This window comes from Erpetoichthys calabaricus, chromosome 7, assembly GCF_900747795.2.
Source record: "Erpetoichthys calabaricus chromosome 7, fErpCal1.3, whole genome shotgun sequence".
In the NCBI taxonomy this organism is placed as follows: domain Eukaryota; kingdom Metazoa; phylum Chordata; class Cladistia; order Polypteriformes; family Polypteridae; genus Erpetoichthys; species Erpetoichthys calabaricus.
Window position 1 is genome coordinate 133,782,104 of NC_041400.2, and position 16,836 is coordinate 133,798,939.

The 16,836-nt window shown below is 37.5% G+C and overlaps 1 protein-coding gene across 1 annotated transcript in view; it reads right to left on the bottom strand.

Annotated features, from left to right (window-relative positions):
* Positions 1 to 3,581: 3,581 nt before the first annotated feature.
* The window catches only part of LOC114654703 (interleukin-6 receptor subunit beta-like), a 54,385-nt gene continuing 41,130 nt past the window's right edge, over positions 3,582 to 16,836 (bottom strand). The window contains exons 11-16 of the mRNA XM_028805416.2: positions 10,859 to 10,960; positions 8,667 to 8,813; positions 8,311 to 8,451; positions 7,347 to 7,443; positions 5,196 to 5,277; positions 3,582 to 5,004 (exon numbers count right to left, since the gene is read on the bottom strand). Of these exons, the coding sequence (XP_028661249.1) occupies positions 4,306 to 5,004; positions 5,196 to 5,277; positions 7,347 to 7,443; positions 8,311 to 8,451; positions 8,667 to 8,813; positions 10,859 to 10,960 (1,268 nt within the window). The 3' untranslated portion in view covers positions 3,582 to 4,305. The remainder of the gene's footprint in view (positions 5,005 to 5,195; positions 5,278 to 7,346; positions 7,444 to 8,310; positions 8,452 to 8,666; positions 8,814 to 10,858; positions 10,961 to 16,836) is intronic.

Below are 16,836 nucleotides of genomic sequence, written 5' to 3' on the forward strand. Positions count from 1 at the left end.
GACTATTAAATCCTTAGGTTATTTGTTATTTCGACACCTGTAACAAGACATCTTATAATTCTTTTTAGCCTGTAGACGTAAAAAACAATTGTATTAAGTAAATCAGCTCACTGGTACATTCTAGAAATGTGTATTTTATAGTAAATCACTCTGAAGTCATAAATATTCCAAACCTAATTGTTAAACCTCATTTAACACATTAATAATCCTATGTTCTGCACTGCATATTCAGCCTAGAGTATGCTGACCATTACCTAAAAGAGGAAAAGAAAAATCTTCATCAGAACGTTTTTGCTTTCATATTAACATTAAATTTCTTTAAGTGTATGGGTCAATAGCTGCTTTTACGTATGCAAGCCAGCACAAGTATTTACCAGCAAACTACTAGCTAAAATGCATTTGCAAACAAACCTGAGTCAAGAATCCCAGGAGACTCAACCCAAACCCGTAACTTTATGGCTATTCAAGTTTTTGATATGGAAAATGGCTGGTTCAAATGCAAAACCACACATAAGATTTACAAACCTTGATATGTGTAAATCTAGATCGATAAGGGTAATTATGAATGAAACTCTACAACTAGCTAAGTCATTTAATAGATTTTTGTGTGTTTGTTTTCTAAAGAAGTGACAGGAAACTGGATAGTTTCTGAAATATAACAGCTGCACTACCTGTAACGAAAAAAGAAAATGTTTTGAAAACTTGTGATCAAACTAAAAATAGTGGGAATTCAGGGTGCAGCATGCAGGTGGGTATTAAACTGATTCAAGTGCAGAATGCAAAGGATTATGGTGAGGAGAACATTTTCAGAAATAGGTGATGCAAAATGTGGTGTCCTTCAGAGATCGGTGCTGAGACTGCTGCTCTTTTTAACATATAAAAATGATCTGAACAAGATATATAATTAAACTGGTTAAGTTTGCAGATGATACCAAACTAGGCAGAAGGACAGCTAAATTGTTGCAGAGGGAACTGGACAGCATACAGGCTTGGGCAGATTTGTGGTAAACAAAGTTTAAATAAGTAAACATGAGGTATTACATATACATAGGAAGTAGAAATGTTAGATCCAAATATGCAATGGGAGGTCTGTAACTTGAAAGCCCCCTTTATGAGAATGATTTAGGAGTTGTGGTGGATTCATCACTATCCATATCAAGACTAATAGGATGTTAGGTTATATATAGTGATGTGTGGAGTACAAGTCAGGAGAGACAATGCTTAAGTTATACAAGTCACTAGGAGGCCTCACCTGCACTACTGTGTACAGTTTTGGTCTACATATTGCAAAGAAGACATGGCAGCACTAGAGACATTCCAGTGGGGAGCAACTAGGCTGATCCAGAATTAAGAAGTATGAGCTATGAGGAGAGACTGAAGGAGATAAACATTTTCAGTTTATGCAAATGGAGACTAGCAGGTCACATGCTTGAATTGTTTAAAATTATGAATGTAAATAGTATAGCGGATCCCAGCTGTTGCTTTAAAATAAATTCTGCTACAAAAAAAGCAGGGGCAAAGTTGAAAACATGTCAAAGGAAGATTTTGTGCAAATGTTAGAAACTGTTTTGGTACTTTTCTATTATCGTGACACAAATTCCACTGTGAGTCACAAATGCACAGCACGCCATGTTGACAGTTAATTCCTTGCCACTAATCTTTTCGCGTTCTCTCTTTGATAGTGCAGTGTACCCCGGGCGCAATGAAAGTTTGGGAACTACCAACAAGCGAGGAGACATCCGTGTCCTTTCTTCAGGACACAGGTGTTTTTCCTATAGAAAGGCAGTGTTCCCAAAACCACCCTATGAAATTATATTTCTCCGACCAGGTAAAGTGGAGGTGCTCCAGGAAAACTTGCCGCACAAGTGTCACCATCCGACAAGGGAACTGGCTGAAGAATTCCCAATTACTATTCACAACTGTGGTTTGGTTCATTTATTTGTGGTGTGTGGTGTCAGTGAAATGGTGCGAAAACCAATTAGACATGGCGAAAGGAACAATAGTTGAATGGAACAACTATATGCGGGAAGTTTGCGCGTGGGACATCAGATGTCGCGAGATGACACAAATTGGAGGTGAGGGACTATACGTTGAAATCAACGAAAGATTGTTCAAGCGGAGGAAAAATAACTCTGGGAGGGTTTTGCCACAGCAGTGGCTACTTGGAGGTATTTTTCAGCAGACAAAAGCATGCTTTCTTGTCGAAGTTCCTGACTGCTCCTCCGACACGTTAAGCCAAAATATTTGCGAGTACGTAATGCCCGGATCAATAATTTATTCCAACAGCTGGAGGGGATAGAACACCACCCAGCTCACCGAGGATGGCTTCATACACTTCAGAGTGAACCACAAGTACAACTTTGTGGACCCCAAAACCGGCTCCCACACACAAGCTGTCGAAAGACTGTGGGGATTGGCAAAGTGGAGAAACAAGAGACACAGAGGAATTGCTCGCCACCATTTGGAGTCTTACCTCGCAGAATTCATGTGGCAAAACATTCACTCCAATGGGATATGTTCACAGACATGTTAAAATGTATAAAGGAGTTCTGGCCACCAGAAAATCAAAAGGAGTAAGTTTTCCGTCTTTAGTTTTTTTGTTGAAATAAAAGTCTATTCCCCTCACTATTTCATTGTTTTTCTTTTCCCCGTTTCAAATATTGAGTTTGGAAGTGAGGAAGGCGTGCCTGCAAAATCCGACATGCCGAGTGAGGAGGGAGGCCCCACCAATTTGCGTCACAATAATATGATTTGTGTCACAATAATAGAAAAGTACCACTTTTTCTTCACACAAAGAACCATAGTGACTTCAGAGACCCTTAAATCTCGACTTTTGGAAAATCTACTTTGGACAACCTAGGACTGAGGTGAATAGGATGGACAAACTTGTTGGGCTGAATGTCCCGTTCTTGTCACAATTATTCTAATGTTCTGTCTGGCCACTACAATATGTGATTCCTACGTGTGAAAGAAACTACTGGAAAATGTAGTAAATAATTTGTTTTTGGGTAACAGGCACAAAGTATGAGAATCTCTTTTTAAAATAATGTGACTAAAATATAAAGTAATAGGGGAGAATTGCAAGCAAATATCTAATTAATTTTCTAAAATAAATTAGGGAAGTATCGATTTCACAGAATATTTTATACACATACAAGCAAACTCTCATTTACACTAAAAAATGAATAACTGAAGATGTTGGATGAAATTAGACAGTTCTAAAAGCACAACCTGTATCAAGACATAAAGCAGTCATAAATAAATATACTCACTGTCCCATTTGGTAATAGTGAATGCTACAATAATAACAGAGTTTTGACAATGATGAAATGGAAGAAAGGACATAAGAATATGCATAGTATAATGGATAACATTTTGATTGAAAAACAAATACAGTTATAAAGAGCACTAACCAGTCATAAATATTTATGATTGTTCCACAAACAACACCTTTTCTTTAGGGAATTTAAGGATAATACTGGAGGCAAATGGACAAACAATGTAAAACAATACAGATTAGACAGGCAGATAAGAACTAACATAGATGAAATGCAAAATGTGAGATAAGCATCAATACAAAATGAACATGTGTTTAATAGTTCATATGGTATATTAACTTGTCTAGTATAGTACACCAATAGAATGCTTTTTTATTTTGTGGTGAAGTATTATAAAAACAAAATAATTATTTATATTTTCACAGTTCACTTGACACTGGTTCAGACAAATTGTGTTCCTGATTATATTTCATTTCTGATTAACATTAAGAAAATAATTTGGAAACAATCTTATCACAGTAATACAAAACACATGAAAAATATTTTCCTTTTAAAAACTGTAATGTTTGACCAAGCAAAAAATTACATTACATTTTCAGAGCTTAAAAAGAAACTAATAAAAGCATTTGTTAGAACTGAGAAAGTGACATTTTTTATGTCTGGTTATTTTTTTTTTACTTCAACACTAATGTTATCAAACTTGAAATGTAGCAATGTTTTCTCATAATCAAAAAAAAAATGCTTAGTTTGTTATATTAATGACAACAACTAATATAGGCTTTGTCATGTTAAAATAATGCAACATGATTACGGTATATATTATTTAGTATATTTATAAATGACTGGTATGTCTTTTCTTCAGTTTCAACTAAAATAAATATATGAATGAGCAAAACTAACCTGACCAACACTTCACAGTAACGATGTTTTGCTACTGCATAAGCAAAAGCAAACATTAAACACAGATCTAAAACCAGATTATGTCATGTATGACATGAGAAACAGACTAGGAGACTGACACAGACTGTCACTGTGGTCTGTATCCACTGAGCTGTGGCATGTAACTCATCTTTTCACTGCTCTCTAAGTCCATGTGCATGCCAGGGCTTGTACTACTGTCTACATGCAAAGCGTCACTATCATTTGAGCTTGGTAGACCTCCGTCCTCAGTGGAACAAAACTTAAATGAATCAGAACTTTGACCTGCAATCTCTATTTGATGCAGCTTAAGTAGACTGTCTTCGTTGATTGGTTTAGGTCTTTTAAAATAAGATCCCTTCTGTTTTCTGGTATCTTGATCAATACTTTGTGGCAGATGCTCTCCATTCTCTGTATTGATATTTCCATAGGAATGTTGGTCTTCTGGCCTTTCCTCTGAGTCAAGCAAGGGTTGTGTAGACTCTGATCTTGAGAAAACTGTAGAAGAGGGTAAATGTCCCTGGCCCCTATAATTGCTTGGTACAACAGTGGAATACTGCACTGTACTTGATGTTGTTTGTGCTGAATCCCCTTCGTCACTGTCAGAAACACTCTGTCGAGGTGATGACATGCAAGATGATCCTCCAATTCCACTGCTGTGCTCATCAGATGTATATTTGCCTTTCTTCAATGAATCTTTGTTATACTCATCAGTAAATGACTTACTGTCACATAATCCTATTTCAATTACACTGAAGTTTGTAATGCTACCCTCTGGACAGACTGGTTCCTTAGGACTGACATTACTCTGAAAAGAATGAAAATAAAGGCCATATTTTGTAAGTCCATTTATCAACGTTTAGAAGACAGGCATTCTGCTACCTTTTAACCAATATACAGTAAATAGTGGATTTTAATTAAAACATCAATCATACATATTTAATTTGAAATTACAATCAACTTCTTTAAAAATTATCAATGGGCAGAAAAATATTTTACCTGAGATGGACTGTTTGGTAGCCAGTTTGCAATTGTGCTATTCCAGGGATCAGGTACTTGTGGCCAAACGTGTTTCTTAATCCTTTAAACAAAATTTAAATTAAAAAAAGTATTTTTAGACAATAGTTTCCTTGCAGTTTAAACCCCTGTATGACCCCTGAAAAATAACTTTATAGTAATGTTAAAAGTAAATCAATACATTATTAAACAGAAATAAATTATACTCCTCTAAATATACAATACTGGAATTCATCTGAATACAAATGCTTAAGATTATTACACAGTATTATTAAATAACAGAAAAAAAAAACAATTAAACAAAACTCATATGGTGATGCATATGCTTGTATCAAATTGAAAACTTAATCTTGAAGTTAAATAATTTGTGACAAAGATACTAGTAATAAACTGCAAGCAAGCAATTGTATTCATGCAAAACAAAGAAAGCAGTGTAATTTTTTATAATACAATGCTGCTTAATATTTCTACATAGTTTGTGAAAATCATAAAATGGTAATTATATCTTACACGGTATTAATGTGATGGCACTCAAGAAGTGATACATTCAGTACAAAAATAAAATCCCAATAAGCAAAATCTGCAGGAAGCCAAAATCCCAACAAAGGAAATAACCCAATATGGTACAGCTGGTCCTCAGCTCAGAAAAAGGTGGCTGTTTTAAAAAAAATAAGTATTTAATTGGCCGGCTTGTTCTCCATGGGTGTGCGTGCTCAGGCAGCTCCAGGGAGTTGGTGGAGTGATTGGGGCAAGACGCACCTGCACGTGAGGGTGCAGTCTGTCTCAATTGCTTCATTAGCTTCATGAGGTGTGAGATTGAGACACTGCGCCTATGGAGGCATATAAGAAAGAGCCAGGACGTCAAAAAGGGAGACAAAACAAAAATGAAGGAAAAGAGGTTGAAGTAGCGAGTGCAGCAGGCAGGAAATGAGAAAGAGCTGGTGCAGAAGTGACAAGGCACATAGCCAGGAGGAGGAGGGCACCAGGAAGACAGTGTGTGGCTGTCGCTTGGGGTTGATCGTGATGGGAGCGAACTAAAAAGAGCTAGAGCAACCAGGAGGAGTGTGGCTTTGCTTAAGTCCTGGAAGGCAGTGGGAGTCAATGACAGAGGCTTGGACATTGCGTCTTTCCTTTGTCCATGGGAGGGAAGGCCCTGAGCCTAGGTCCGGATTGGGAGCACTACTACAGGGCCATGGAAGTTACAGGGACCTGGACCTGGTGACTGTATAAGAAGGAAAGCTGAGTCTGTTGGGTAGGCGGCTCCTCAGATGGAAGGTCTGGAAGGATAAACTGAGGAGACAGCAGTTTTTAATAGACTGCACTAGGGCATGTGTCTTAAGGGGCATTTTTCTGTACTATTGGTTTTGACCTCGGTTTTAAGGATTTTCTATTTAGTCATTTGGCTTTTAACTCCCACACCTCACCTGTTTTTATGGATTACTTATTTATTTGAAGATTTTGCACTGCACTTTTGAACATTTTGGTTTATTTATGATAAAAGCACTTGGCACTATTATGCACCTACCCCTTGCTTCTGCCAACTCTTCTGGTTACGTTATTGACTGTGTCGGGTTTAAGAGGCTCTTGAAGGAAACCGGTAGCGCGGAGCTGACCCACACTGTCACACTCAAGTAATACACTTTTGAAAAACATTTTCCTTCTTTTTCTGTAATGTTCAAAAAGCTGACATCTTTCAACAAGTAAATAAGCTAACAAAATAAAGTGAATGCTTGAACATTCATTTTAATATTTAGTAAGAGACCTTTCTTGTTAATTTTGAGGGATTACAGTAATACGGTCAGCCAATCCAGCATTAGCTAAAATTAAAATATTAAAATAAGTGCTTAAAGAAAGGGCCATGTATCCTTAATTATCACAGATGGCAGCCATGTAAGACATTTTCTTTCATTTGTTTTTCTCTTCATACAGACTCAAGGGAATTTTGTAATATGTATCACATTCATAATTTTAATTTCTGTATTAATTCAGAAAAGCATATTTGAATTACAAATATTACTCAGCTGATCTGCTTATCCACTGAGTACCGAAACATCTAAACAAATACCTTATTCATTTAAAATAATGTATTTATTACGAAGGTACAATTGTTATTTAAATAAAGAGAATACTTACATTTCACGCTTGTTAAAACAGAAGAGCATTCCAATGACAACAATGAAAATAAAGCATAAGCACACAGGCACAACTATTGCTTCAATTTCCCCTGGAGCTGAAAGAATTAAACATAAATCGTGTAACTAAAAATTTGAATATTCTGGTACTATATTTTGAACACATTACTTTAAAAATGATTTTTTTTAATAAATTATTTCAATACATTTCAAAATAAAACATGAGTATTAGTTTACATTACAATTAAAACAATTAAGATTTTTAAAGAGGCAAATAGTAATAAAAACGTGGTATTTGTTTAATCTCTAAAAGCATACCAAGTATAAATGCTTCATCAACTACCTTACACTTTATATATGCACTTGTGATGCCTTTATCTGAAATACTGGGTAGATGTTTGGTCACAAGATTACAAAAAAATAACACTGTCAATGCTTAAAAAAGTCCAGAGAACTACTCAACAAATTAGAGAGCAGCTGAAAGTGAACTACAAGGAAAGATTGAATCTTTTTATTTTAAGCAAATAGAAATTAAAAGGTAAGACATGATTGAAAAGGCTGTTCTGAACAAGGGGGCACAAAAAAACTGCTGGACAACTAATTTTATATGCATCTGGGCAACAACTTCAGAAAAAAGTTTGGTTTTGGTAAATGAATATTAGGGACAAAAAATGGTTAAGTGTGGTTTTGACTGTGATAAGACCTTGACTATGATTTTTACCTAATAGGTCAGTTTGGATAAAATATTATAAGTAAAGCTTGCATACATCACATCTTTAGCTGTTTAGATAATATTCTTCAGTGATAAGGAATACAAACTTCTGAGAAAAGTTGGTGTACATTGTTACTTAAAAGTTTAAAAAATGCTGATGTCACCTAAACATTATTAAATAAGCAAACAAAGGATATTGATACAGATTAAAAACCAATACTTCACATGATAAACACATACATATAACACTCACCATATTTCAGTGTTGTAAATGTAAATTGTGAGCCGTTTGTTCCCCCCGCAGAAGTTGATGCCATTACATGGACAATATACATAGTATTACTTGACAACGAATTTAAAGTGACTTTCCGGTCTTGAGGTTCAACAGTAATTGCTATACATAAAAAAAGAAATAAAAAGAAATACTCTAGTAAAATCACTAACAAGATGTTCATTGACTGTAATTATAGAAATCAGATTATGAAAATAACATTTATGGCTTTATTTGGAAAATATAAATATCTTCTACCACAAAGCTGCTATGTGTTGCATTCTAGTATGAAATTATATCTCCACAAATGAATTAGACATTCTAGATGATTCTCTTACAGTTTTCATTTTCTTCAGCAGCTTTGTAAAAAACAGTATAGTTTTTTATGAATCCATTCAATTTATCCACAGAAATCAATTCCCATTCCAGTTCCACACTGTTCTTTTCCCTTTTACTTTTAATAATTGAAGGACCAACTTTAGGACCTAGAGCAAAGATAAAAAAAAATTAATGAGTGAAACATACAAGTGCATTCTGTGGAAAGTATACCAGAAAATGTTTGTAGAGAATACATTACTACTGCTTGCAAAGTCAAAGTTACTGTTAAATTTATGGATGAAATACACTCTTTACTTTATGACTGATGTAGTTTGGTTGTCAGACATGTCTAGACAGCACAGTGAAAAAACATTTTAGTCTGTTTCATCAAAAATTAAAATCAGCCTATGCTTGCATTAAATGCTTAAATTGTGTAATTAAACTGTCCTTCTAATGGAGAGAACACATTTGTTGTCATTCTGAATCACAAATTTGTCCTTTTCTTTTAACAAATACTCTTTATTTATTTTTACAAAAAAAAATTCTTTCATGTTTCCTTAAGAGTGGAATTTGGGTTTTATGAATGGATCAAATATTCAGCTTTGGTCTAAAGCACTCCTGTATCTTAACTTGTATTTAACACATTATGCATGTCGGTGTTACATCTTCTGAATCAAATCTCTTTACATCTTCTGAAGAAAAAGTTTATATGGATTTGGTCGGTTGCTAGATGAAACTGTTAGTAATAAACCATCAAAACCTACAATCAATACTTTATAATAAAGCTGACTAGCTCTTATCTAGCCACTTGTTTATATTAAGACTGTACAGGTCATTCTTTGTGAATAGCAAATCTGAAAAGAATATGAAAGATGAGACCAAAACAGGGCAAACAAAGGACATAAAATCTGAAAGGTATATAAAAAATATTGGTAATTTTTTTAGGATGTCAATACTGATCACATATATTTTTTATTCTTTGTTTGGCTTTAATTAGTATATTTTCCCACTTGAACAAAGGTTTTGTTTTATTGTAAGTTTGGGTATAACATACATAAACAAAAAACTATTTGGTGCTAAGGAAACTAAAAGGTTGTTTCTTAATATGGATTTATTTTTTTGGTACTGTTATATCCTAGTTGCCAAAAAGCAACATATTCAATTACTCAATGTATAAACAGATTATTAGAAAAAGAAAAACTGATTTAAGAAAATGCACAGAAGATTGATGGAATACGACAACTTTTTAATCACAAAAGAAAGGGATTTTTGCAAACACCTTTCACTTCAAAGGAATAGTGCCATTAATTCTTAGCAATATTACTACTAAAACCATGCTTGTAATTTTACAATTGTAATATGGTTGGAATTTACTAAAAAACTGTAATTTTAGTATTATGACATTTTAATCTATTACATATTTTTATATTATGTGCTGTAACTGAAAGACCTTAGAAAGCATCAGGGTTTTAAGGTGGCAATGTGTAAGCTCTGTTTAATGCAGCAAAGACATTTTTGTTAAATGCACAAAAAAAAAAGTATAGAACAGCCAGCCCTTGACATCAGACTTTTTTTCCCAAGCAAGAATTGTCCTCAATGGGAATAGGGTGCACAATAAATGCTGACATCTGCTTTATCTATGTTTTATACATTATAGGGTTCTGGTGGAAGGGATGGAGCCTTAAGCTGTGGGAGATAACTGACATCAATATTGCCTGCCATATCCTCCTCCAGTCCAGGGGAAACAAAACTGTGCTTCACTCTTATACTTTGCCATATTCCACATATTCCTTATTTGCTGGAAGCCAGTCATTCCCTCAGCTTGCATAATTTAGAGTGAATTGCAGTGATTTAGTGTTGTGCAGCTCCAGAAGAGTTTGCATATCTCATGTACATTCATTTTAGGTTATTTGATGACTCTAAATTGACTGGTATGAACGAAAGTGGATGTTTGCATTATTGTGTCTTGAAATGGTCTGGCACTCTGTATGGATTGTTTTTGATGGGAAAGACTGCTGCTACTAGTGAATTTAATAATTGAATAAATGGCTTCAACAAAGATTTTTTCTATTGATAAAGGCAACCGGCAACAGTGTCCATTTTATGTGTCTCTGGATAAAACGATAGAAAATGCATTATTTTGGAAATGTGTGTGTGACTTGTATTTTGAGGCACTAGTTTTAAATTGTAAACTTAAAATAAAACTGCTTACAATTTTCTTGAAAATACTGTTCCTCTGCGAAGCATGGTTTGGAAATGTCCTTATAAACTGGGCACACTGAAATTCTGTAACGAATTCCTGGTTTGAAATCTCCTGCAAGGAAAAATATCTTGGTAAAAAGGTGATTAAAAGGCTGCAAACTGTTAAGCAGAAAGTGCTCATTACAAAGACTGATTTAAAGAACATTAAGTCAAATAATTTAGAAGATAAAACTATGCATAAACACAAAATACACAGTCCTAACTACTTTAACTGTTGCATGAATGTATTAATAAAATGCACAATTTCCAGTACATTGTATATTAGTTATTGCACTGCACTGTTACTTTTCCCCAGTAATTAGTTTCTCATCTATCAAACTCACTAAGGTGAAATGTCATAATTCTTATTGCTTTTAATTTTCATTAAGTTCATGGTTGCGCAGTCATCTTCCTGTTTCACAGTTACAGAGTCTAGGCTTCACATACCAACATGTAATGCAATGTCCCATTAGTCTGTGCAACTGTCTTACTCCAAGTTTTGAGGGACATGTTAAAACTTTGTATCCTTCTTATTCTTACCAACACTAGTGCACCACGTGTGCAGAACCTCTGAGAAATACACCTTGCCACTTCGGCTCCTAATCTTTTTACTTAGTAATAGCTGCTCAGATGTGAACAATGACAAGTGGATTCAACCTAGCTCCAGGTAACCCTAACCAGAGTACACCAGGAAGGGAATAGTGTAAGACTGTCTATTGCAGATGCAAAAATCTGTCCCCGTAATAATGAAGTCTACTTCCATCACAAACCCTTATTTCTGGAAAAACAAACAGCAGTGACATCAGGTGCTCCATAAGTGCTGAAGAAGCACTTTTGAGCTCCACAAGATGCTTAAAAGCAGACAGCATCAACAATTTTAAACTGATTCCTTTTGGAAGTTTGGATGTCTCATCTCTTATAGTAAATGTCTCTAACCTCAGAATTGAAGTCTCCTCCAGCACAACTTTAACTTTGTATGTGCAAACAATTTTCTAAATAATTTCTGGTCAAGTACTTTCAATTCTCTATTTCAGTACAGAACAGGAACATCTTTGTCAAGTTCTGTATCTCTTCTTTTGAAATGCTGTGTTAACCAGAATTTCTTGAAGATGCAAACCTCCATAAAAAGTTAGGAAACAGAGATCATTCCAAGAAGGACTGCTACTGAAGTTATAATTAGGTGCTCACAGAGACGTACTTTAGTATTACACGATATTAAAAGGCCTGAACTAATATTAAAAGAAAAAGAATCAAAATGTTTAATTACAAATTTGAAGATGCAATACTTTTAAATACAGAAGAAATCTTCCAATAACCCTATGAGCGTGAGATTTATTAAAACCTATGTTTAAATTAAAGTAAAACACTTAGGTTGGGGTGCATGCACTGGTACTGCACGTTGCCACACCCACCAAACGGCAAAACAGCTTGGGATCCTGACTGGCAACCCCCAGGCAGACACGCTGTCCAGTCCCACCCTCTGGAAATGACCGTCTATCTGTCGCAGCCAGGTGTTACATGGCCGTCCCCTTGGCATGGTCCAGCCGTTCGGGTCCTGAATAATGAGAATCCTGCGAGCCGGATCACCCTCGGAGAATCACGCCACATGGCTTTAGTGCCATAACTGACACTCCCTCACCATGCAGGTAATGGGACTCTGTGAGCAACTGTTTATTCAACACAAAGTCAAACCAGTGGTACCCAAGGATTCTTCGAAGAAACACAGTACCGAAGGAGTCCAGTCTTAGTCTCAGGTCACTGGATATTGTCCATGCCTCGCAACCAAATTGCAAAAAAGGAAGCACCAGGACTCTAAAGACTTGTACCTTTGTCCTTTTGCATAGCTATCAGGAGTGACAAACACCATTTCCAGCAACCTCATGACCCCCGTCCCCCCCCACTTCCAATCCATTTACTGATTTCATAGGAAGAAAACCAGAAACATGACTATCACTGATGAGGTAAGTAAACCTCTCAACAAGGTCGAAACTCTTTTTGCAAACAGATGCACTTGCTGATGGCTGTGCCCAAGAGGTAATTAAATGCCTGGATCTTGGTTTTTATCCAGGACACTCCCAAGCCCATACACTCAAGACTCCTCACTCAGTCTCTCAAGAGCCCCGATCAGAACCTCCATTGACTCCATAAACATCACAGCATCATCAGCAAAGTCAAGATCATTGAATCTTTCTTCATCAACAGATGCCCCACAGCCACTGGACCCCACGACCTTGTCCAACACCCAGTCCATGCATGCATTAAACTGAGTAGGAGCAAGAACACACCCCTGACGAACCCCAGAATCAACTGGGAAAAACAAAGAGGTTCTGCTTCCACTTTGCACAACACACACAGTACCTGTGTACAGGCCAGCCATGATATCCAGCAACTTTTAGGGGATGCCACAGGGCAGCTCGATCAACTAAGTCGAAAGCTTTACGAATACCAACAAAGGCTGTAAAGAAACTCTGTTGGTATTTGTGTTTTCGCTCCATGAGAACCCTCAGTGCCAGGATATGGTCAATGGTAGACTTATAAGGCGTAAAACCAGACAGCTCCGGTTGCTTTGTAGGTAAGAAAGTGATTACGGATCCTATTAACACTAGAATTACCAAAGCCTACGAGAAAACTCGTAAATCCGGCTCACCTTAAATCCGTTCGCGCCTCTCCGTCAGCGTCTTTTGTCCTGTAAATGTGACGATTAAGACAAGCAGAAAGCAGCCTGCTATTCCATCCCCCCACTGTCACAGAATGTTCACAAAGTTCTCCTAGCTCATTCCTTGATTGATTATCTGGGAGTGAAGTGCTGGAGTTTTAGAGTGGAAATAATAGATTGTGGGCGGCACGGTGGCGCAGTGGGTAGCGCTGCTGCCTCGCAGTTGGGAGATCTGGGGACCTGGGTTCGCTTCCCGGGTCCTCCCTGCGTGGAGTTTGCATGTTCTCCCCGTGTCTGCGTGGGTTTCCTCCGGGCACTCCGGTTTCCTCCCACAGTCCAAAGACATGCCGGTTAGGTGGATTGGCGATTCTAAATTGGCCCTAGTGTGTGTATGGTGTGTGGGTGTGTTTGTGTGTGTCCTGCGGTGGGTTGGCACCCTGCCCAGGATTGTTTCCTGCCTTGTGCCCTGTGTTGGCTGGGATTGGCTCCAGCAGACCCCCGTGACGCTGTGTTCGGATTCAGCGGGTTGGAAAATGGATGGATGGATGGATAATAGATTGTTATTTGGAACACATGTATTTCATGTGTGTTCTGTTTCTACAGTAATTTGTGTAAACACATTGTTAAAACAGAAATTTTTTCATATTTTAGTAATAAATGTTACAAAATGTAGGCATAAACTATAGAATGTGTGAAGCCTGAAGTCCAAAGATCAAATAAACACTTTCACAAAAGGTTCAAGGACGATACAACAGCTTCCGTGGCGTAGCGGTAAGATTTGCTGACTTGTAATCAAGAGTCCCCGGTTCAATCCCAACTGCCTCCTACAGTATATTTGCCGTTTTCAGTAGTGAGCTGCTCTTATTGTTAATATTATACAAAAAACACATACATTTGGTTTGCGTCTGTAACAGCCGCTGTACATTTATAGGACTTGTAAAAAAGTTACCCTTTTTTTTTTTTTTTAACTTTTATTCTCTCAGTCACGACCACGATGCATACTACCTCCCCTTCCCCCCACCCCAACCGCATCATAAATTCACACCCGATCTGACGCTGTTCATTTTCAAATAATATTGCATTAGTGCAATGATGTCTTCTGATTGGTACTATTCAGGTCATAAAATGATTTCTTCAAAATGTCACATATATTGTCTCTTTCTTTCAGGTGTGTAATAGAAACCACAGCACAGAGAGAAGTGTGCGCATTGCAACAGGTACACATGTCGTAAATGCAGGAAGGACGGTTCTTGCGTGTGTGTAAACTGTTAACATTTGAATCTGATGATTGCATATAGCGCTAAACTGACCTCTGTACTATTCTTTCCTCTGCATGTCCTGGAGTACAAAAGAAACATCACCATACAGCAACATGTGGGGACTGGCAAGATTGGGGGAAAAAAAAAACCACTCGGTTAGTGATTACTACTGCAAGATGATATGCGAATGAATATGAATAATATGAATAATTTTGCATCCATGCCACGATGTTTTCCGAAATGTACTATACAGGTCATAAAATGAGTTATTCCAAATATAATATATATCTATGCCTTTTATCCATCCAGATCAGAGAATGTCCAGTTCCACTGCCTCAATACACTACTCACATCTACAGTTATTCCCAGTATCAAATAAAAAGTAACAGCGTCAGATCCCCAGAGTGTGTGTGATTTTGGGGGGTATGGGGGAGGGCTGGGCAGCAGTATGCATCGTGGTCGTGACTGAGAGAATAAAAGTGGAAAAAAAAAGTGTAACTTTTACAAGTCCTATGAAAGTACAGCGGCTGTTACAGACACAAACCAAATGTATATGTGTACTGTATAATATTAACAATAAGAGCAGCTCACTACTGAAAATGGCAAATACAGGAGGCAGTCGGGATCAAACCGGGGACTCTCGATTACAAGTCAGCAAATCTTACCGCTACGCCACAGAAGCTGTTGCATCGTCCTTGAACCTTTTGTGAAAGTTTTTATTTGATGTTTGGACTTCAGGCTTCACACATTCTATAGTTTGTGCCTACATTTTGTAACATTTATTACTAAAATATGAAAAAATTTCTGTTTTAACAATGTGTATACAGATTATTGTAGAAATGGAACACACATAAAATGCATGTGTTCCAAATAACAATCTATTATTTCCACTCTAAAACTCCAGCACTTTACTCCCAGATAATCAATCAAGGCATGAGCTAGGAGAACTTTGTGAAAGTTCTGCGACGATGGGGAGGATGGAATAGCAGGCTGCTTGCTGCTTGTCTTAATCGGCACATTTACAGGACAAAAGACGCTGATGGAGAAGTGCGAACGATTTAAGGTGAGCTGGATTTCTCATAGACGCTGGTAATTCTAGTGTTAAGGATGGCGTAAGCAAGGACCTTACCTGGTACCAAGAGCAGTGTTATCCCCCTGTAGTTGCCGCAATCACCCTTCCCTTTATAGATAAGGGCGACAAGTCCCGTTTTCCAGTCAGTTGGGATGATGCCTGTCTCCCAAATGGAAGCAAAGATTGTTTGCAATACCAGGAGCACAGCCTTACCACCAGCCTGGAGAAGTTCAACACGGCCACCACAGACAGCCTTCCCTACCCTTAGTTGGTTCACTACTTGTGCAATATCAATGTGATTGGATAGCTAATTTGAGTATCAGCCTCAAGAACCGTAGACTCAGAGATATCCATCATCATAGTCGGAGGATCAGCTTTAAACTGCTACTCAAAGTAGCCAGCCCAGTGGGTCACAACTGCAGTGTCATCCACAAGGATCGCTCCTTCAGCCGCCCTGACTGCGACTCTCCAAGGAACAGATCTGGATGCGCATAATGCTTTGATTCCTCTGTAAGCAGGACATGGGTCACTAGACCACAGAAGGTGTGTCACTTGCTCACAGATTTCTCTAACAAAAAGCCGCCTTATCTGCCCTCAGATCCCTTCCAACTGTCCTTCTCAGTTCCCGGTACAGACTGGAGTTGCCATCAAGCCGTGCACTGCGACTCCTCTCGATGATATCCAGAGTGTCCTGCAAGATGAAACACCTCCCTTCTGTGAACACTGGTAACACCAATACAGCCCGCAGCAACCTTCAGTGTCTTGTCAAGAGAAGGTCTCCCACATCACATTAGGATCAGCAGTCGCACCCAAGTCTGCTAGTTGCTCACACAACTACGTGCAAACTTGTTACAAACAGCCTGATCTTGTAGTCTGGCTGGGTCCAGCCTCATTTTCGTAGTAGGTGGTAGCCTACTGGACCTGTGCTGGATCTTCAGAGTAGCAACTAAAAGTCTGTAGTC